The following is a 23,057-nucleotide window of genomic DNA, read 5'->3' on the forward strand; positions in this document are numbered from 1 at the left end:
AAGTAGGTGCCGGCGGCGATGGCTATCTGGATAAAAAATAGGAGTGAATGTTGATGCTACCATTCCATGCTCAATTTGCATATATGAATAGTGTTTTCGTACCTTTCTTGATCATTACACTTTTCCAAGAATATGGAGCAGCCCAGACGCCTCTGTCACCCCCGGCCGAGGTCAATTTCTACTAAACGATCACTGCTCACTTCATCGTTCCCGCCTGCATTCGGTTAGCTTTGAGCACAATCTTATGAGCAAAATCACTATACCAAAACTTGGATTAACAAAAGATATTCATGACGAGGTAGGCATCATTATCCTAGGTAACCTGCGTATCATAGATGTGGTTCATCATAATAAGGAGAACATGTGAAAGAAACCATCTTTTACAGCTTCTCAGCTGGGCACACTTTCTCACTTCGGGCAATTTTTATTCAGTAATTCTTGATAAGACTCTTTCCCAGTTTTAATGTCACGTCCTTCTGGTTTAACTCCTTCATTTACCATAACAGCATAATTTGGCTCCGCCAGTGAATGTTTTACCACTTTCGCCGAATAAACAAAATCCTTGTTCCCTCATATAAACTTCAGCATTTATGTGTAGACTACATGAATGCCGTAAGACATATTATAAACTGCACTTTACAAAAAACATTTCGAATACAACGCTCTATTGAGAAACCAGTCTCAAGCAATGCTCCTAAACTTACAGTCTAAGTTAGTTTAAGGTATGGGCTGTGCACACGCAGAATGTGCAGCACATGGCAGAGCTTATACAGGTAGAAGAGTTTTGTGCAGAATATCGCTAGCCCCGCTTGACAGCAATTCAAGGACTACTGCATGATGAGCGCGCCTGGACAACATGTACTACTTTTCTGGGATCACGCGGTACATTTCCTAGCAGGAGATACGAATAAGCCTAGCAAGCAATATGTATTTCACAAACGCTTGGCACTCATTACAATCTGCTTATCAAGTGCCATCCGTGTGATTGTGCTGTTCTCGCTATCTAGAGTTTCGCTCTGTCAGCTGCGTAACCCTTCACCTATCAAAATTGTAAGAAAGGAGATGAAATAAAATCGTCTACTAATTACACTTCCAACACGTCATTGAATTATCACTATGCGCTGCGAATTCCGTGAATGAATATTAAAACGGTAGTGCATATGTATGTCAGTAATTGCAGCGTCCTGAAGCGGAAGTATATCCTGGATATGAATTTCGATATCCTCATTATAGATTTGGCTAAAAAAATTTTAAACCTGTACGCGGTTAGCTGCGTATGCGCTACATTTTAGTGCTGCCCCTACATTTGCGAAATATATAGTGTAGACTACATTACTATAGGCTTGGTGAACGGCGTTTTTATTTTCAATTAAGCATCATAGAGCACTGGCTAGCAATTCTGAGCATTTTGACAACTCTGAATTACCTTTTTTCAGTTTGTATTTTCAAGTATTTCATTGAAACAATAGCTTAGTTTTACATTATATATTTTATTATTAGCCTCAAAAAGCATTAGCTTCTCATTCTAAGACTTTTGACACCTTTAAACCTCCTTTTTCTGCTCTTAATTTCTTTCAATTATGTAATTGATCTATAACACACTCTAATTTTTCTTAATTGCATCATCAAGCGCTGACTTTTCATTCTACGTTTGGACACCTTTGAGCATTCGTTTTTTTTTTTTAATTTTCTTTCTGGAATTAATCACTTTACTTATATTGATTTTCATCTCGTCAACGCCTATCACACGCCAATCAATCGTCAATGGTAAGAACCACAAATTAAAATGATGCAAATTTTATGTACTCAGTGCCTGATTATTTCCGATACATGGTGTGGAAAACTACAACTACTGCTACTACTACGACGCCGACGGCTTTTCGACCGAATGAGCTGTATAAGCTGTCGTTTAAAAATGATTATGACAAACAGCGTGACCGCGGAGAAGCCTAACGTAAGCTGCCTGCATCAATGCAGCAGATCGAACTTGTGCCTATGTGTGACAACCCATTTTACTATTGCTTTCTTAGTGCTGGGAGAAAAAAACTAGGCTTTCAGATTGGATTTCAGTGACGAAAATTGGTATACGGTGATGAACCCCTCACAAACCCCTTAGTAGTTTGAGGCAGACCTTGAAAAATCGAAACCGAGCTCTTTGGACTAGAGAAAGTTTGCAAGACCAAATTTTGGTTGCTGCTCTGAACCCGCAGTGATGACAGGGCTTTAAAAAGTGGCTAACGGAGATGAAAATAGTAGGTTTTCAGGGTCACCCAAAGCTGCCGAAATTGCGTATGACTGAGGGAGCTCTCTGGGCAGCCTACATATAATAGAGAATGTAGGCCGAACGACTGCAGCCTCACATTCTCATCCTACATGTCTTGAAATTGTAACAATTGACGTGATTTGTGGGTAGCCCGTTGCACACCAAGACTTGAGTGGCCACTAGATGGGCATGTCGAAAGCGGACTTTAAAGGCACGCATAGTGCATCATAGGTATTTATTTCCTGCATGGAAGCTCCCATCTGCCAAATACAAGGTGTTAAAGTCACACTAAATAAATTGTCGACCGCGCAAAAAGATTCTCATCGACTTTTAAAGGTTTATTCCAGAGCAAGGGTGTGATGAGTGGGGAAGCCCGAAGATAAGCCACTGTTAGCATAGAAATGATAGGTACGAGGGAGGTATTGCAACTGATAAGCGTAACTCTTATTTCTGTGCAGGAAATTATGCCTTACTGCGCAATTGATTGCCTTCTGATATGTGAAAAGTACATATGATGCTGCAGTGATTTCTTTGTTGAGGCTGCTGTCTCTGCGACATAGCTGCGGACTTCTGAGAGCACAACGCAAGTCATTTTCAGCCCAAGTGAACGGACTGGCTTTTTTATAGGTGTAGCCCAAACTGCTGACAGGGAGACGTGCAAATATGAATACTTTCGTTGTGACGTATTTGTTGCTCGCCCTGGCTTTCCTAGCAGCTCCATCCCACGGAGCCATATCCTGCAAGAACGATAAAAATGCCAATGTGGACTGGTAAGCAGAAATATTTTGATATTTTTCTTTTCCGAGAGCATTTTTCGTCTAAATTTATTCTTTCTCTAAAACAAGTCATCGCCAAAGACACTTCCAGATACGCTATTTTCAACATTGCTTCTGTGTTGTGCACAAGGTGCTGAAGATTTAAGTTTAATATTCTCGCGGAATGTATTCCTTCTTTTTACGAACTTTGTTACATAATTATAAACCTTCGCCTTGCTAAAAACTTTCTACTATTCGCGTGATGCTGCTTTAGATCATGATGAGTAAGAGACGTAATCAAGATTCGGTGGTACTGGTGTCGGCCGGTTGGCTCGACTTGAGGTGAAAAATAGACTTATCAGTAGCGAAACAGAGAAACAAAATTTTTGAAAGCAGTTTATGATTTTAAAATTCACTGCTGGTACTGGGCCTAGGTGAAGAGTCACCGTGAGCATCCATCAAAACTTTGTGAGTGCATGTGACGTCATTGTAGAGGTGGAGTATATTCATAGCAATACGAAATATCAGTGAATAGATGTCGGGAATGTGACCCGTAGAAACTGAAGCAAGCAAATATTGCCATTTTGTTTTTGGCCGACAAAACCCATTCAGGCGGCAGGTCGTTAAGACAGCGACCATTTTGAAGAAGAGTGGGAGAAAGCATCGTATGTCATTTGAAACGTCATCCATTTTTAAATCGACCTGAGAAATATGTGTCATAAAACAGGATAATAATATAAAAGTTCACCATCCAATCGCAATTTTTTAAAATCTCGCGAGCTTCTTGTGTAGCGGACTTGGTTAGGCGCACACTACATTCCCTAGCGAATGTTCAAGTTCTTATGGTACATATGTTTACATTTAGTTAATCCCCATACAGCACGATAAATGAACCGCGAACCGTCGCAGAAGGCCTTCTTCATGCTCATGCACACACAGTGGCCATGAACGCAAGAACCGGAGGCACAGTGCATGGCTATCGTCTTCACCGCCGTATGCTACCGTGTCTGGGTCTTTCGTGTTTCTTTGCAATGGTGTTTGAAAACTGATCATTTAATATAACGCTGTGTACACCGTTTAGCTTGAAAGAAAGTATTAACAAGGAAATTTAGCTAATGCAACAGCATTCAGAATGCACGAGAAGCCTGCATACCCTAGAGTTGCGCCTAACAATGTAAGCACCTGGCGGCATGTTGGGGATTGCAACACACATTTACTGGGCCGTTTCAAAATATATTTCCTGTCAATGGCATAGAATACGCACTTGCACTCTTCTTCAAGCGCTTGGGAAATTTTACCACCTTTCCGCCTCCACTGGCGATTTCTGAAACAACAGAAAATTATGCCTAAATATGATTCCATGGGTCGCGATCCCTAGTCGTAATAACGTATCGTCTGTTGCAACGCTTCTCTCTGTTAAACTTCTCATTTATTGAGTGCTGAAATTTGGGTGCAAACAGGCACACGACCTCATACGCTTATTGCTATGTCGATTTTATCTACTTGCATACTTTAATCTTAACTAATTAGAAAGCCGAAGTATCTACCCTAGCAGCGACCTATAACAAGGTGCTTTCTCACACCTCATACCAGTGGCGCCCCCAGATGCCTATTTGATGAACATTTAATATCTCCTTTGAAACTGGGATGACTGGGAGATAAAGCGAGCAGCTCATTTGAAGATGATTTCTTCACCGCTTTAACACCATTGAGTGCAGAAAACGTTCCTTTCAGACATGCCATCCATGTTTGTTTCGTACCTGCTGGAATAAAATGATCGAAAGTGGGGCGAGAATTTGCGAATGAATTTCTAAAGTTGGCAGTAAGGCAATGCAAGTGAAACGTATTAGTATAAAAATTTTAAGGAACCTAAAAGATAAACATAGTTGGCTGTAAATTTTAAAGATTAATAAAATTTGTCTAATGTTTTTTATTTTCGTTTTCCTGTTTTCTAATAATTTGTGTTTGTCTTAAAATATACCGTTCACAGAATGCTGACTATATTTTTTTGCCGAATTACTGAACAACGTTTTAGCCTAATAAAATTAAGAATATGCTCTCGGAATGAAAATTACTTTTGTTATGAATTGTTACCTTTACCGATGAGATAAAATTACCACGTACGAATGTTTTTAATCACAAAAATACAAATGTACTTAAGATTAATCTTAGTTCCAGCTATTGAAATATCGTGACTTAAAATATTCTTTGCGCAGGCCGTTCAGGCCTTATAGCTATTGAAGAAACGTAAACAAACCTGGAAAATGGTTGTACTTATAAAACAATTTTAATAAAACCTTTGAAAACTGTTTTTATATTCAAAACCTCTCTTTGTTGCAGTCTTTCAGAGTGCCGGTATTACTGTACCCTTTTCCTCTGTTTCATTGATTCTTTTTTTCCGGTTTTGCTTTTTATCTTAGAACGAAACCACTTTCTTAGATGTTATTGGCTCCACAGGCATTGTACCCAAGTTCTTCAGCTCCGTTACATCTGCTACGTGCCCGCCACTAAAACACATAATTTTAGTACTGACAGCCGTCTCAGCTGTTTTAAAAGATGTAAACGTGTTCTTACCCCAAATTTATTACTTTAGTGCAGCTTTTGAAGCTTAATCCCACCATGAAGGTGTCTTGAAAGCACTGCGCGATATGAAAGGTTTCACTGCCCTAAAAGGCCCCTAGTGGCCGAACGTTGCGCTATGATCAAAGCCAAATTTAACCCGCCGTCAAAACCTGGGTTTTATATTAATAAAAAGTATTCAGAGCAAGGAATTTTCGCAAGTGCCTGAAACGAATTGATCACGTCGCTGTTTACCAAATTTTGCGGACCATGTGACGAAGCAAATGTATAAAAATATAGTTCTTTGTTTGCGATCGCAAACTCTCAAGTAAAATACGTTTCTGAAAGTAGATAAATTTGCCGCCGGTTAGCCGCAAAACTCACAAAACAATATTTTTAGCAAACGTCCCACACCACTAGATGGCATCACAAGTTTCCGCTCGGTGAAATTTGCTTGTTGAAAGCAGACCCTGGCATAAATTTCTAAATAATTTCGATCCAATTTTAAAAGTACACAATACGAAGATGGTACTGAAAAAGCTAGACGGGCCCATGCTATATGTGTATCGAATTCGAGTGCTAATGAGGGTACTGTTTAATTTGGAGCAGTGATTTACAGCTCGTGTTTAGCATTGCAACATTCGGTACTTTCCGCGGTGTTTAACGAATATTCTGCCTTAAAAAGGGCGTTTATTAATTTTACAAATTGTTCAGCGTTATCTTTAGTTACGTTTCTCTAAAAAACATCATAAGCGTACCATAAAATCTGAAAGCTGTTATGAAAACTTACTTTTCCATACACCCCTACGGAGGCTTGGCGCTTAGCGTTATTTCCCCAGTCAATGTGCTGTGGTTCCCGCGAGAACCCCATTTGCGTGTAACTGCGGCTAGAGTCTAAATAACTTTTACATAATTTTCCTCTGATTCATATGCCCCACTGCTGGTTGTGAAGCAAATATCAAGTTCTAGTTGTTATTCAAACTAAACTGTCCTCTTGAAAAAGAAAACTGTCTGTTTTGGAGATTCAAGAAGTTGAGTGGTGGTATGTAACTTTATTAAACTGCAAAGCAAGAATGGTTAAGTTCAGCTCAGTGCAGTTATACGAAAGTTGTAAAATACGTAGCTGCAGGATGACTCCCTTGGCCACGCCAGTAACCGCCTATGCAAAATAATTGGAGTCAGGGGCCGGGCAAGTAAAAAAAAAAATGCTAACGCCAAAACAGTAATACATCAAAAGTCGCAAATAGAAGTAGAAAATAATGAACGCGCAAAAAGGGTAAAGAAGCGTACTAAGAGGGAAGTGCAGCAGAATAAGACGAAGCCGTAAGAAGTAGACCACCGAAACTTCTCTACCCAAAAAATAGAGCTGGGTTAATGAACCGGCACAGCGGCATTTGGAAGGGGGAGGGCATTTAACTCTTTGTTCACATCCAGGTTTGAACAGCGTATGAAGTTTGTATGAGCCAATACAGAGAAACTGTTAATTTTCTTTTTTTGGTGTTTGTTCTCCATACTTACAGTGCCTTTAAATTTACCAAGAGCAATTCCTATAGGGATGTTTTTTTTTTTTTCAAATGCACGCCCTACTTTATAACACTCTTTCGCTCGTTTGAAAGAAAAAGCAGCTTTTAATGAAAGCATGTATTTCTGAAAGAATGACAAGACAATGTTATCGCTCCGTTCTGCTGCTGTGTGTTGAGGATTTTCGATCACGTACATGGACTATGGAACTCGCTTATTCTATACCTACTTAACGTTTGCCTCTGATATTTCGCAAATCCTCTCGGGCATACACTCGTAAGCTACCATTATTATGTCCAAGACCACCCGACATTAACACGAAGCCCGACTTAACAAACATTTTACGAACCTGCCTGTGTGGACATGGGTAACATTCTTGACTCGGAATGAAGGACCCTGATAGGTTCGGCTTCTCCCACCCTCCTATCTAATGTGATAAACCCAATTTACTAGCACCAGCCAAATCGTTAATACCACGTGCTAACGGGATGTCTTATAGCCCTACGACCAATCTGGCCCAGCCATGTCAGCTGGCACCTTCCAGCTCCACCCCCGCCATTTTACTGCTTCGGACAAAAGCAACACTGGATCTTCGGGACAAAGCGGCTTTTGGCTATCCCATTAACAGACATGGATGTAAACCCCCTTTTGTTCCTGAACCAAACAAGCGTGTCTTGTATGTCTGGTTCACAAAGCAAAAAAGTGCCTTCGAATCCCATATGCATGATAAAAAAAAATTGCGTCTTTGTTTCTGCGGAAATAAGTTGAGATATGCGGCAACACTGTATGCGATGTTGTAATAACCTTAATTACATGCTGAATGTCACGCGTCACGGGATAATTGCGGGGTGTTTGAAATTCCAACGGGTAGGGACGTTGCTATAGCGTCATGACACTGTGGACCAACCAAGAGATTCGTGTGACATGATGCACCAAGCAGCAGAGTAGGCGACGAAAGACAGGAGAGGCACACAATACACACATACACATAAACAAGGACAATGCTTCACTGACAACTGTAAAAATCTAACACCATCATCCTCTTCCTTCTCCACTTCTAGGGACACACACCACTTCTTCTTTTACGGTCCTCCCAATGACTGGACTTCTGGATGCCGAAGGGTCGACGCCGTGTTTTCCGCTGAACGAGAATTCTAGAGCTACCACATTATAACTTCCTATAGAGGCGCGCTTCATTACGCCGTATAGGATTTGCCTAAAGAACGCAGGAGGGCTGCTTGGCACCGATGTATTTCTTCTGCGTATTTTTTTTACAGGTTCTTCATGTACAAACTACCTCGAGGACCTCGAGGTAAGGACAAAGTTAATTTTCCGAGCGGCGAGGAATACGTGTACGTCGACTCGAAGACGCCCACATCTACGCCCTACTGGAGCATTTCCAAACATAGCATCTTCGAGGAAGGAAACGCACTCGCCAACACCATTGCTCCAATTACGAATATGAAGAAGTCCTCCGTACGTCTACTCAAAAGCAGCACTTATGGTTCTCCGCACATATTCTGTGCCTGCCTCGCTAGAAACACATATGCGTCAGGTACTACAGACCTGTTGAAAAGCCTACAACAGGCTCCCGCTGTCCCTGAGGGAGAGCTTCAAGCTCATTATCGAATGTACTGTCTTTGCCAAAAGTAACCAGGCGGCGTGTTCTGCTTCCCAGTCACGTTGCAGAGAATTCTTACCTCTTCTGAAGCAGCAAATCTGTCCAAAGTAAAGGCAAGCTCCTGTCCTTACTTATTAACAAGTTGTGATCCTCTGGAAATTCATGTTGACTTTAAAATGGAAGCGAGAAGCAAAACATGCAGCCTGGTTACTTTTGGCAAAGCCGGTACCTGATTCAAAGACAATAATTTATTGCAGTGCTAGCCTCTTGGGCCCAGTTATACAGTTCCCGTGGCCCCCGCACACTGTGCCCGCACACACGACCCATTTTGAAAGAACAGTTTTTCTGATATGAGGCGGGGCTAAAGCAAGGCGCCAACACTGCGAGGACTCAGAATTCACTGTGCAGGGAATTGGATAGCTCGGGCTATGAGAGGATTTATCGCGGTTAGATCAACTCTAAATACCGAGGTTTTACTGCACCCAGTCTGTTAACTCTTTTCACAGCTAAGATAAATTGAATCGTTAATTGCTTTACTAGAGGACCAAAAGCTTGGAGCCCTGGGTACTTTTAGTTGAAACTTAAAGATGCACGTATTTTGTATTTCGAGCCCTCAATTGATATTCCCAGGGAAGTATAAAGACATGAAGTGTTCGCAATGCGTTTTGGAGACATATATTTATTACCATGTTTAATGCCTTATTCATTATTTACTTATATATACTTCAGTCACCATATACTGATTTTATTGCGGTGATTGTGTATTCCCATTTTCATATTTTAGACGACAATTCAGAGAACGCCGCCCACTCAACTGTGAAAATATCAGCAATAGCTGTGCAGAGTAGAGGTTCGAACGTTCGAGCGCAGGAACAAGAAATTTCGCTTTTTTTTTTAAGAACTGCACGCAACGCTCTGCGGTCAAAACCAATTTCAATTGCCAATATTCCTTCTCGCATCTCACTGCCTACAGTGCACTCAGGAGCAGTTTATTTCGATCTCATTTCTAATAAAGCAGCACTAACTCACTCTGCGAGCAAAGTAAGAAAACACCCCCTTTCCCTCGTCAAATTTGGCGTGAAAATAAAAATGCAGTTAGCACGAAGGACCCAGTACCTTTCAATCCCTTGGTTGCGCAAACCTAGCGGCAGTAGATGAAAAATATTTATGGTGCTTCAAATTCTTTAAAACGAATTTCTCTATATAGAGCTTAGGGCTTGAAATAGCTTTGCTCAATACTTATTTGAAGCTCGTAGAAAAATAAATAAAAAAAACGCTCAGCTGCAATACAAGTAAGACAGGAGCATACAGTAACATTTCAGTCCTCAGAAACTTGTACTCGAGAGCATTTAACTATTTCAAAACTTCTTGATGCGGCAAAGTTCGATTTTATTGCCGCAGTCCCTCAAGTGTTTGGACGACGATCACTATCTAGCGAAGAGAACGCAGCCACGCCTGAGGAGAGAAACTGACACCATTGTCTGCTTTTTCCTAGACGCAGTTTATAATTGTTTTGGTGCCTCTCATGCGATATATTTGTTTGAAATAAGCTTATATATCTCCTTCAAATAAGCTCATTGTTCTCACCGTACTATTACAATAATAGTGGAGATTGGTTTTCAAGACATGATTACTTGTTTTTAAGAATTGTTATGTTGCTGAAATGGACTGTGAAACGAATAAGAGCGTTACATCAATTTGGATAGCGTCATACCAGTCTTATGCTACCTATTCTTTTTGCAGAACATCACTTACGCCGTTTACAACGACGATCCCCCGTACCATCACAAAGACCAAAAGACAAGCAATGGACACACCAAAGGTAATCGCATCAGCGTTGCAACGCCTTTGATTACCGAAAGATAATTCAGCAGTATATGTCCCTTCTATCGTGAAGTTAATATGTTTCATGCAAGAATTCCCATGTACTCATGTGCTGTCTTTTGAATACGATTGTGGCAATATTATATTTCTAGTCCAAAACAGCATAGTTCTTGCCACGTGTTAGGTTCCAGGTTTTTACAATGGTCACTGGCTTTCCAACAATCTATTTGAATTCAGAACGTAAAGTGTAGTTTATAGCGCCGAAATTAGGCCTTATAATATGCCTCATCTTCATCGGCACATTTCCTTCATGCTTGTATGTAAGTTGACTGCACCTTTACATGATGCTATCGTTTTAGCAAATAGAGGCTGATTGCACGATAACCTTGCGCTCACAGTGAACGGTGAAATATTATTGAAATAATATATAAAAATGCAACAGTACTGCACAGAATTCCGGCATATGTAGAGAGAGGAAGGTATACAACTTAGTGCTTAGAGATTCGCGTAGAATATATGTCGCTGAAGTATAAGAAAACAAACACGGTTGTATATTCATTGCCAATAATCTCGCGACTGTTGTGGTAAGGCCGGGCCAATTAGGCCCCTTTTCTCTGCCAACGAATGCCAGCTAACGCGGAACTCTACACATTTTGTTTATATCTTGTAGGCCTGTTTATATTCGACGAGGAGTCCGGTGTGTGGATAATCCACAGCGTGCCTAAATTCCCCTTCATGCTACACAAGGGCATTTACGTTTATCCTTCAAACGGACGCGACAACGGACAGAACGTCCTATGCGTTACTTTCCCCACGAGTCAGCTGGAAACCATCGGTAAGCTTCTGGGATACTGTGATCGAAAACAAAAAAAGAGGGCCGCGAGTTTCATACGTCTTGATTCTTGCAGCCACTCACGTGAGACTTCAGTACCCCAACATCTACGACAGTTACGCACCGGCGTCTCTTCGCAAAACACACCCGGCCTTGAATCTGCTTATGGCTCGACAGTTCATCAAGAGCGCCCCGTGGGTGCTTACGGCTTTCCTCAAGGATGTTTCTCACAACGCCTACATCAGCTTTGCCAAGCACGGCCGATACAACAAAGGTGCGTTCCTCTAACTGCACTCAATGCCACTACCTACCTATCCCTGCCACGGACTACAAAGATGTTCGCGTATGATCCCCGTTGAACGGTGCTAGTTATAAAAAAACTGCTTGCCGCTGATGAAGGAAACTTTTGTACTGTGCCTAAACTTGGAACTCTCGTAACCGCATTACTTTCCGAAGCACTGCTCACAATTAAGCTTGTTGGAAAGCAAACGTGGCTTTCTCTCAACCACACCTGTTATATTATACTGTATATGATTATGCCGTTAAGAAGGCGTGCACTGGAGTGTCTAGATGGATGCCCACTGAGTGAAATCAAGATTCTAGGTCACTGACCGCGGCGATCGTTAGCGGTGAAAGCCTCCAGGCACTGCTCCGCTTCATGAAACCCACTGACCTGATCGATCGATCGACTGTGATTTTGCTGTTATGTGACGTGATATGACTGTGACGTAATGTGATGTGACGTGATATGTCTTTGACATGACTATACTCTCCTCCCTATATCCCTATATCCTTCTCTTACACACCACATTTATATCCACTCAGCCCCTTCCCCCAGTGCAGGGTAGCAAACCAGTTTGTTTTACCGGTTAACCTTCCTGCCTTTCCTCCTCCTCTTCTTCTTCCGCCTCCTCCTTCAAATCAAAATTTTCAAGCGTGAGCTGTATCTTTAATAGCTTACAAGGGTTATAATCGAGGAACTAGTGAAGCACTGAAAATATAAAGGATGTATAACATTTTTACTTCGCTGGATGTGAATGAGCAGGGATGATGGAAATCGGGCAGGGACGGTTATACCGTCTGTTTCCATCGAGACCACGCTGCTGAGTTAGACGTCTACTGTTTCTTCCTTGCTGGCTTGTATGAAACTGTGGCTTGAAACAATAAATGACTAAAGCCAGGAATGAAACAACGGAAACGGCAGCATTTATGCGGCTTTTAGCGAATCGTACAAATATTTCCGTATTTTCGCGCTTGCGCAGAATGAAACTTCTCGTGTTTATCAATGCCTGGAATGAACCGCTGAAACCTTTTCTAGTTCCCTCTGCCATCGTCACAATACGTAGTCCGTATCAGGTCAAGGGTTCATAATAACTGAAAAGCCTAGAAGAAAAATAGCGTACCGCCGGGAGCATGAGTCGAAGGCAAGGTAAAGTGTTCAGATCAGCTTCCTGGGCCGCTGCATTAGGAAAGTAATGCATCGTCGTATTTTGTTTTCATACATGGTATTTATTACATGCGGTTACGTACAAGAAGGTCTATAGGTATGTGTAAAGAGTTTGCATATAATTCGTCCCCACCACCTACAAAAGTGCTTGTTAAACAGCCACTACTTCTGGCGGAAATGCGTTACCACCTTCGTCAACTGACATCGGGGCACCCGTCGGTGTAGAAGAGCCCGTAGATATTTCTGCGTGTAAGCCAAAATTTAAAGCACTGCTCCATACGATTGACCAGCTGTGCTGCACCGCGGGCTCTAACGACGTATTGAAGGGCTCCATGCCATTGCTGCGGAAAAGGGTGTTTGGATCTATTATGGGGGGGGGGGGGGGGGGGGGGGTAAATGCGTTTTCCGCACTTATTCGCGGCTGACTCTAAATCGCTGGCCGCCACCACTTGGTCGCGCATGCTGACCACGGCGGACCATGCTCTTTGCATAAAGGAACAGCGCGTGCTGACAACAGGAGTTTATGTCTGCGATACCAACGCAGCCAGCAATAAAACACGCTAATAAAATGTAGGTCGTCTGACTCACAAGCAAGGTTACGGGCGAGTGTTTGCTCCGCGCTAGGGCAGCGGATAAACTCTGAGACTGGACAGGACACGCAGGTGCAAAAACTTCTAGGATGCGCCTGCTCGCGTCGAGTTCCAAATAACACAGACAAAAACGGAAGAATTTTGGGAGACTACTGTTGAGCTCACACCCTGAGACTTAGCTAGGTGTAATCCGACTGGCCCAACACGCCGCCATGGTCCAAGGGCTCCAGGCCGTCGTGTAGACGGATAGGTTGAATCTGTTGGAAATAAATTTTTTACCACCGAAGCTCGTATGCCGCGACGAATGCGCCTTCTTTCGACAGGTGCTAACTGTCGACGCTGGCGCCATCTCATGATAGCTAGATTTACTTCAACGGGGGAAAGCAAACTTTAAAAGGAACGATGGGAGGTTGTTCACCACAAGGAAAGGGACAGGAAGCAAAGCCTGCGGCCTGCGCCCCGGCCTAATTAGGAAGCGTCCTACTAAATGACGCCTCCTGGTAGCAAATGCCAAAGAGCTCACGCTATTTCTAACACTTTGACTTGTAAATTAGTATCGAGTTGTTCGTGCGCTTCAGCTAGGCGTCTAGAATCACTCGTGCTGGAGCGATTGCTTTCTTCTGTAATCATAAAACGTTATGTTAAAAACATTGTTGCCTTTCATGGGACGCTTTACAACCAGAGAATGAAACTTTAAATAGAAGAGCTGAAAAAAAAATTTTTGCGTCTTAGTATAAAACACATCAGCCATTTTTGCTTTTAATTCATAAGAAAGAAAACGAAGAAAGAATTCTAAGAACGCTCTGAGACTCTGTGATTTGAAATCACCCGTGAGGAGGAGCTTCATATATCTAATATGAGCAACGTGCTGTTACTGTTTATCTTTAACCCAAAGCGCAACACTGAATATTACTTGAAATATTGACGTCTCGTTGGAGGGCCGTGATAAGCCACTTGTTGAGTGCATAGCTCGTCACCATTGTGCAGAATGTCACGTAAGCACCACCCTAAATTTGGCACACATAGAGGAATATATGGTCTGACACGCGAACATGTTATCGATGAATACAAGTAAAACATTGGAGAATATCGCTATCATTCGTATTCCTGCCACTGATTAATGCAAAAAAAAAAGTATTGTAATTGCTTCGTGGCTGATCAAAACATTCATTGTAAAGCAGACAAAAAAACGGTCGGGAATTACGCGGGGTTAACTCAAATCATATATGTGTGCCAGAAATTCAGCTTTCACTTCGCTTTCTTGCTGCGCGCATTAGTTAATACAATGTTATGGACCACATTACTTGAAAGAACACACAAAACACATATAAAAACACCGCTTTAACCAAGCGCTAGGAATACGCCCGCATGCACTAAGATCAGCGTGTCTGAAACTGGATTGAAGGGTCTCGGTGGGTACGACGTGTATCTCAAAAACAAATTGCCAAATATGGCAATTGCGGCCATCAGCGCTTATATACGGTCTCATGACGTCATAAATACCACTTGTGACGTCACAAAATTGCACGAGGCAGCATCATAAGTACATTATTGAATAATCGCTAAAATTGCAAAAGTGCTACACTAAAGAACACAGAGGGGGAAACACCGCTCATCACCAACTTGGTCGATTGTGTGCACTGATGCTTTTGAATGAGCTTGTGGAATTAGATTTAATTTGAATATTAAGTGGCAGAGTGGCAGCAGTATTGCGAAGGCACTTAAGACACCCATATTCTCCCAGAGGGATCCGAACCCTCGTCTTTCGTGTACGATTACGGTGTCCTAGCAACCCAGCAATGGTGGTAATATTTTAATGCTCCATTTTAGGCGATACCTGTGTGGTGCGTAACCTAAGCTTGAGTGGGTTCACTCACGCCGGCATCGTCAATGGTACCGGATATGGAACATGATCCATACGGTGATTGACACATGGAAGAAGATTGAACGGGGAGAGCGGCATCTGTACGAGAACCGATCTTGTGCCACCTAAGGCCTAAATACCGCCGGAAAGTAGACCATCAGGCAGACGCCGCTACATCTAAGTTGGTAAAGTACATTATTCGATATACCGAGATTGGAGATGCAGACCCCACTGGTGGCATGCGGTTGTTTTCAAGCTGCCGAAATAACCGTATTGTTCAGTGAAAATTTTTGCGTAGCCCTTCGGCGCTGCGTCGAGACAATCCTGCTTGTTTGAGAGGGCAATGATGTGGCTAGGAATTGAAATTGAACAAAAGACCGCACAGATTACGCATTTATTGTGACAACGTGAAGCAAATGCAATTATGACAAATAAAATTGTAACGTCAATAACTGAGTTCAAGACAAAGAGCAGTGAGATTGTAATCCTAACAGGGCCCTTGGATCAGGAGTTAATTGGGTCACTAAGGTATGTGTCAGATCTACTTGATTAAAGGAAGTCTTTTAACGCCTGATATTTAATAAAGAGAAACTAATGTATATCATCAATGAGAGTCATATGATATACATATGTAAGCGTTGCTTTTCTACAGAACGACACATGATTATGTTTTTGCCTGGGTAACAAAAAAAAAACTAAATATATATTAATGCTTCTTCCTGAATCAATCTAATTCAAAGGTCGGGAAGAGCCAGATTTTTATCTCGTAGAAGTTTGCCAATTAGAATTTGTGCGAATGTACGCGAATTATGCTGCTTTGTATGGACGCACATACTGTCAAATAATCCCATCATTAAAATAGTGATCGGGTATTTCACCTGCCAACTGCCACCTGCCAAAGGCATGCTGCTCTTTTGAGATCGAAAGCTCTAACCGATGCAAATGTCGATCTTTCATTCTCTGTGTCTGCAGTAGCGCAGCGAGGACACGAGGGCGTATTTGTAAGGTGTATGACCGCACGAAGGTAGGGTGGCGCGCAAATTCTTCGATGTCGAAACATCGTGGAGAAAACGATGAACGTGCTACCATCAACAAAGTTAAGAAGACGGACGAGGGCTATTTGCTCTCACAGCGCCGAATGCTCAAACACAGCGAACCAGCTATCACCGCCAAGCGGAGGCCATAAAACATGTAAATGAGGCGAATGGTCAAAAAGGCCTCGCTCGACCTTTTATTAAGCAATGATTAAGCTCTAACGTTTTCTGAGGCCTACAGGAGTTAAACAGTCCACGCCACAAAATGCGCAAACGCTACTGAACATTTTTTCAATCTTGCGTATAAAATCATCACAACAGTTTTTGTGTGTGCAGCGCAATGTGCAAAAGTGCCTCCAGATAACTGACTAGCTCTATCGCCTCACGCCCATATAGTACAGGGTATGTACGTGATGTGATCTCTACAATTTTCTCTCTACTTTCTATTCAAACATCTGTACGGAATAAACTGGTTGCTGTGCTGTGCTAAGACTAAACTGACGAAGACCTGAAATGATACGGTACTCAAAAAACCCTTTTTCAAAGAATTGTTCAGTTGCATAGATTTTTGACGTTCTTTCATGTATGCCTACGTCATAACGAGCAGCTAATGTTCTCAATTTGTTCAGTCAGTGTCCGTGATCGACAGTAAAGGCGGACTCTTTTAGATTCGGTCGAGAGAAAAGCGGGTAAATTTTAAAGCCTCCCGGCTGAAAGAGAGCTTGAAGGCTTGGCTATGGTGAGAGCCTGAGTTATAATTTTTTTACTGGTGATTGGCATACTTTAATCTGCGTAATTCCCACGAATATAAGCGAACTTAACACTTTAGATTACGGCCGTTATCGCTTGGTAGATTATTTTACGAACATAGCTGTGACGATATGCGCTTTCAAACTGCAGACGTCTACTCCGGCGTGGTGGCCAGCAGCTTGGAGTCCAACCTCTTCGCGTCCACATGGCGCAACGGCAACGGTGGCAAGGTGCCCGCACATTGCAATGAAACCTACACAGTAAACAACGTGCTTGCGGTGCGCTTCAAGATGGGCAAGCAGCAGATCGACATCAGTAACAGTGAGGACCACAGCAAATGGGCTGTGTCAGAGAAGACTTCCCAGCGCTACGTCTGCGTAGGCACCTTGAATCGCATGGTACGGTAAAAAAAAAATATCCGCAGTATGCCGAGTGAAGGTAACTTACCTCAAAATTAGTCTAAAGCAGAGTTTCGAATTTTTGTCGAACAGTCGGCCTTATAAAGTATAAAGCTGCAACTGTACGCATGTGGTGTGAGTAGACCCGGGGGGAACAGAAAAGAAATGTTTTTTAGGGAGAGTGGTCTTCGCCACAGAGGGTGCCTGTACGTGTCACCAGAGGTTACAGAATTCGTTTTGAGAATCAGACAAAGGCGATCACATGTAAAAGGAAAATCTTTTTACAGGCTCTGTAGTGTTCTGCCCTCCCACTTAATGTCTTTCGTCACGTATCGCCTGGCGTACAAACCACAGAAGTGTCACTGTTGGCTATTTCGCCTTAAAGGTCATGTAAAAACCTCTCAGCAAGGCACCAGGCGTCTTCCTCAACATATTTTCTGGCTCAAAACCAATATTTAGGTCGGCAGGTTATGAAAGCATCCTGTGGGATGGCTTACAGCAAAATGCGTCCCTGTAGTAACTGCGAGCTCATTGCCCATACACGTGCCAAAAAAAGAACATTTGCACGCAACATTTCGAATTTTGTGCCACTTTTATATATTTGCATTGTTGTATCATGAAAGCACTAAGCCGCTCTAAACGGTAAATAGCTTTTTTATTTTGCTGAGTTTTCCTTATCAGGACTAGGGTTTATTTATTATAAATTTCACACACCTTTCGGATCTGTAACAATGAAACACCGAGTGCTGAAAAATTTAATTCTTACTGTAGTTCTTTACAAAAACAGGGTTAGGTTACGTGTGTATTTCAAAAGGCTAAGAAAACAAGAAGCAATGGTTCATAGAGCAGTGTAAATGATATACCTTCCATAATTGAAACAAAATGTGCTGAATTTTCAGTTCAGCAAAACAAATTAAAGAACAAATAGCGTGTAAAAGTGGAAGGAAATGCTGTAACGTTCGTCGCCATTACTCTAAAAGAAACGCGGTCCCGACTCAGTGAACTTCACTGAGGGTGATGCGATAGCATGCTACCGTCCAGAGCGGTGTTGTAGGAAGTGGATCCTCGTGAGAAGTATAAAAACCTTTATGCCTACATAGAAGAAGAGATTCTTGCAAACAAAGTCTTTTTGATACCGCTTAGAGTGCACAATCCTAAAAGACCGCGTGACTAGCCATTTTTGTAAGAGTAAAATAGCTTTTGTGGAAGACCATTCCTTTAGCATAGGATTCAGATGAAATATTGAGCTTGAAGCTCATTTAACAAAGTGTGAATCTGGTGCCTTGGGACACGTCACGTTAGCCTCGCCATCCCGCAAGCCTTTAGGACTCACTGACTATAAAAATGGGTTTGAAAAATTTGCCACGTACCGTGAATTATGATAATGTCTGTAACATGAGAAAGATCGCCTCAAAGAATCTTAAACGATTCGGTCAGACCAATTCGCCTGTGCGGGCGTTCCCACAGCTACCGTGTATAAAGAATCATTCAGCTTTCGGCACTGTTTTCAGGACCAATTTTGATCAACTTCCTCAAGATTACGCTAGGCGCCCTCATTTTCAGAAGCTTACTGAAAACACACAAAGGGCGAAAGGAGGCAAGGTTTCCAACGGCAGCAGAGTACTTAGCTAGAAGCTTTGAGATCGAACCCACGATTTGGCCTGGTTAGCATTTTATTCTATGCACAGTGACAAAAAACATTTAATCCTCCACCAAAACGCTCTCTTTCATTCGATTCTGGCTCCAGCTGCATTTCTGGAGCTAAAATTGCTACTCACCTTTGACAGAATAGGAGGTTAACAAGATCTGTATAAAACGGCTTTGCAGCGCGGACAGTTTTACCGTAGGTTACAAAATTGCAAGTTAAGATATAAAATATATACTTGATTTAGCGAACAGAAACAGCGTTCTCTAAAAGACTGCTAAAAATTCTGATAAAGCGTAATCCAGCCGAGAAATATCTTTAAAAATATGCTGCCTCATAAAGAGACATGCGTATCATTAGGAGATCTCCGTTTATTCAAACTAGGTGCTGCATGACCTAGTTATTTATTGTAACTGGCTGATGCGATAGGGTTTCAAAATGTTCTGATGGGCAAATGTTCATTATCTGATGTATAATCTGTGAACGTTTTCCAGGAATCGCAGTACGCGAGGGGAGGACAGACACTCTGTTTCAAAAACGCCCTGCTTCACAAGCTGCTTCTCAGGAGTGTCAACGAGCACGAGGACTGCGAAGCTTAGCAACAATTAACGACATTTATCAATTAATGGTACCACGGATCCATCCTACTACAAATACATAATTAAATCGCGCTGATGGTTTTAACCACCATAATTGCTAGTCAAATTAAAACCGCGTGTACTCTCTGAAGGCCCCAAAACGTATAAAAATGCTGTTCATTAAGGTTTACAAGATATTGGTTTGCCGGGTTTTCAGAAATAAAACGAACTTATGCACGGTGTGGGCATGTGGGCTTAAAATGTATGCAATTAAAGCTTCCAACGATTGTTGTTTTCAAAAGTAAAGTAATCAATGAATGTGCGACATAATAAATAATGACATGGCTCCTTCCAGTTATTGTTCTTGTCTCCAATGTAGAATTCTTAAATACTTGCCAATTTGTTTCACAAAATATGCGTTGGTGTTGGCTTTACCGTTGCAAGTTACTAGTGGGAAAGTATTTCTTGGATCAAGGTAGGTCTAGCGGAATGTGTGACCACAAGATGTTTACACGAGATAAAGGCGATAACTAACCGTAACCAGGCAATAGATGATCGTTAGTCATAACGAGATGTCAGGGTAGCCCTGTGTACAGTCCACTGTTGGAGTCATGAAATGATAATGAGGTAAAGTAAATAGATAACGCTGACAACGTAGCTAATGATGATTTAAATCATCATTATGAGTAAAGATATGACGTCAGCGAATTAGATAATTAGAGATATGATTACTGATGACAAATAGATAGCTAATGATATTAAAACGACGCAAGAGATGAGACCTATAACGCAAGATAACGACAACTTTTGCTGTTTATAATTCAAGCCTTCTTATTGGCGTAGTGAGGTTTCATGTACTGATTGCTGTTCTCCTTGCTCGCCACTTTCTAAAAGAATTTTTTCAGTGTTCTTTCTCCCTAAAATTTGTATTTTCATTGTTCTTATTTATGCAGCTCTTCCAAAAGGACTTACTTTATGATAACGTTTAGCCTTACAAAGGCCTAGATGGTTGCTTGTGCTGTCCCTTTCAAATATTTTGTCAACGTTCCTCTACTCAAAGCTGTGCAAAGCCGTTTTTTGCTTTTGTTCTGTTTTTTTTTTTTTTTTTTTTATTGTCTCGGCTCTGCTCTTTTGCTCTCGCTTATAAAATCAGGTACGGAGCTGGCAATGCTTCACATTTCCGCACGAAATGAGTCTTGTGTCTCCTGCCATTTTATTGCCACTAGCGACTACAGTGCAAAATCTGGAACCTAAAGCGCCATGTCTGTGTTGTTTTTGCTTGAACAAGTGTGATAAATGCACTGCGAAATTTGCAAGCAACATGCAGGACCACGTCGCAGCAGGCAAGGCGTCCTCTTCTGGGATAGGCTAGATTGACCTTAGATATCTACACAACTTTTGATTCATTATTCCTTCAATGCAAGAACATACTAAATATATAAGCATGAGGTCAAATAGTGTCGCTCAGTTTATGGCAGAGAACCAGAAGAAAGTTCTGTATTTATATCTTCAAAAAAGAAGGTAAATTCCGCAAAAATACAATTGGAAAAATAAAAGTTCCAGAGAAAAGAAAGAAGTTGAACGTATAGACGTCACAAGCCACTGTAAATTCGTAATCTATTAAATGGGCAGCTGCTGTTATTGTTCGTATACATTGCTACTTGGGGCCATCAAGTAGCCCTGGAAATTAAATCTTGCGAAGAACGGCCTTGTGGTACTCACTTCGTCGTCAGGTGAGATCTGGTGACACCAGGTGGCAATATGAGCAAGTTTTCCATGCCCTGCTCCTAGATCAAAGAAATTCAATATAATCTCGTGGCTTCTCTTGTTTCAGTCCTGATATCTAGGCAACCTATAGCGCTCTGAAAATCAATCAGGCTTCCTTAACTCGAATCAATGGGCAGGCAGGCTGTAGTGACCACAGCAAGCACCCTAAGGTTATCGGCTGACTACTTCTTAATGTAAAAAAGAATCATGCCAAAGGAAGCGAAATCTCGTCAGAAATTGGGCGCGATAAAACTTCTAAATTCACAAGCGGAACCATGTTTTAGAACTACTTCCACACACTTTCTATGTCACCATGTTCGTTCATCTATCTGTCTTATCGTTCTGCCTGAACCTGTGAAGCCGTTGGCAGAAGCCACCCAACCCGAGCAGAACTTCAGAAACAGGAGCCGAATCAAGTGGGTTCATCCTATTTACCTATGTCCTTGATGCTTGTGTCTTTCGGTCGGCGAGTCGTTTGCAAGACATGCCAGAATTGGCAGCATGTTTGAGATGGAAATTCCGGGTACTCCGGCACAGTAGTCGGGCATCTTTACCACTGCACCACCGCGGTGGGGATGGAGGTTCAATTTTTGATGGAGAGAGGTTTTTGTTTTTCTGGTGACGTCCTCAAGGTGAGGCTGCTCTGATCCTTATGTATTTCTTCGGTACTGAACAAATAGTGCCTCGGCTGTGGATTCGTTTGAAGAAAGTTTTTCAAACCACTTTTCTTCACACACAAGTTCAGGGGGGGGGGGGGGGAATTATTGTTACCCATATGAGCTGCCCCTACTCAAGTCAAGTTATAGGGCGTGCATTGCTTGGCAGGCTAGATCAGGTTAGTTATTTAGTCCTTGTATGAATAGTAGTTTTTCTGCCGTACTGTAAAGACGTATTTTTGGTTTTTTATTTCTCCTTGAAAACATTCACTGCACATTTGTCAATGTAGCATTTCTGTCTTCCTTGTCTTTGACAAATATTCTTCTTTAGAACGGTGCTTAAGAGTAGACATATGCATACATGTGTTGTCAAAAGGAATAATAGTTTTTCTTCAGTTCACAACAACGGAAGGAGGAGATTTAAAAAATAAAACGTGGTGCCTAGACGTAATGCCAGACCCAGCAAACCCAACCTCTCTTTCCGAAGTAGCCACACTATTCTACAAGAATTTGCCCACAATCACATCCATGCACATAGCAACAATATAGGAACAAAATAATTCCTTACTCAAAAATAAGGCTGATTGAATTTTGTCCGCGAATATGTTTCTAGCATTCATAAGTCGAATCATTTCTTTTGTACAAAACTAATTTTTTACAGCGGCCGTCATTATAGATTCCCAGCCCAAATTACTGTGCTCCTGAAAAAGGAGGTCAACCAGGCAACTAGTCAACTTTCAGATCCGTTTTAGAGCTCAAAATCATGTTTTCTTTTAAACCTGCATGTTCACGATGTTTCAATCGAGGAGCATGCACAATAGAAAGAAACGGTCATCATTCAAAGGACGCGGTGAAATGCATTTTAAGCGACAGAAAAAAACGCAATTCAGACGGGCACTGGACAGAAACCAGAGTAACGTTTCTTCCTCCCCCCCCTCCTACCCTCCTCCTCC

At 41.9% G+C, this 23,057-nt stretch overlaps 1 protein-coding gene across 1 annotated transcript; it reads left to right on the forward strand.

The window, feature by feature from the left end:
- Positions 1-2,790: 2,790 nt before the first annotated feature.
- On the forward strand, positions 2,791-19,901 carry LOC146189374 (plancitoxin-1-like). The gene is made up of 7 exons (XM_084604210.1): positions 2,791-3,033; positions 8,376-8,574; positions 10,463-10,541; positions 11,214-11,378; positions 11,452-11,649; positions 17,211-17,458; positions 19,598-19,901. Exons 1-7 carry the CDS (start codon positions 2,927-2,929, stop codon positions 19,700-19,702), a joined length of 1,101 nt encoding a protein of 366 aa, XP_084460336.1. The 5' UTR covers positions 2,791-2,926; the 3' UTR covers positions 19,703-19,901.
- Positions 19,902-23,057: the final 3,156 nt, after the last annotated feature.

The sequence above is a fragment of the Amblyomma maculatum genome, chromosome 5 (assembly GCF_055883805.1).
Source record: "Amblyomma maculatum isolate TAMU_Amacu chromosome 5, ASM5588380v1, whole genome shotgun sequence".
Classification (NCBI taxonomy): Eukaryota; Metazoa; Arthropoda; class Arachnida; order Ixodida; family Ixodidae; genus Amblyomma; species Amblyomma maculatum.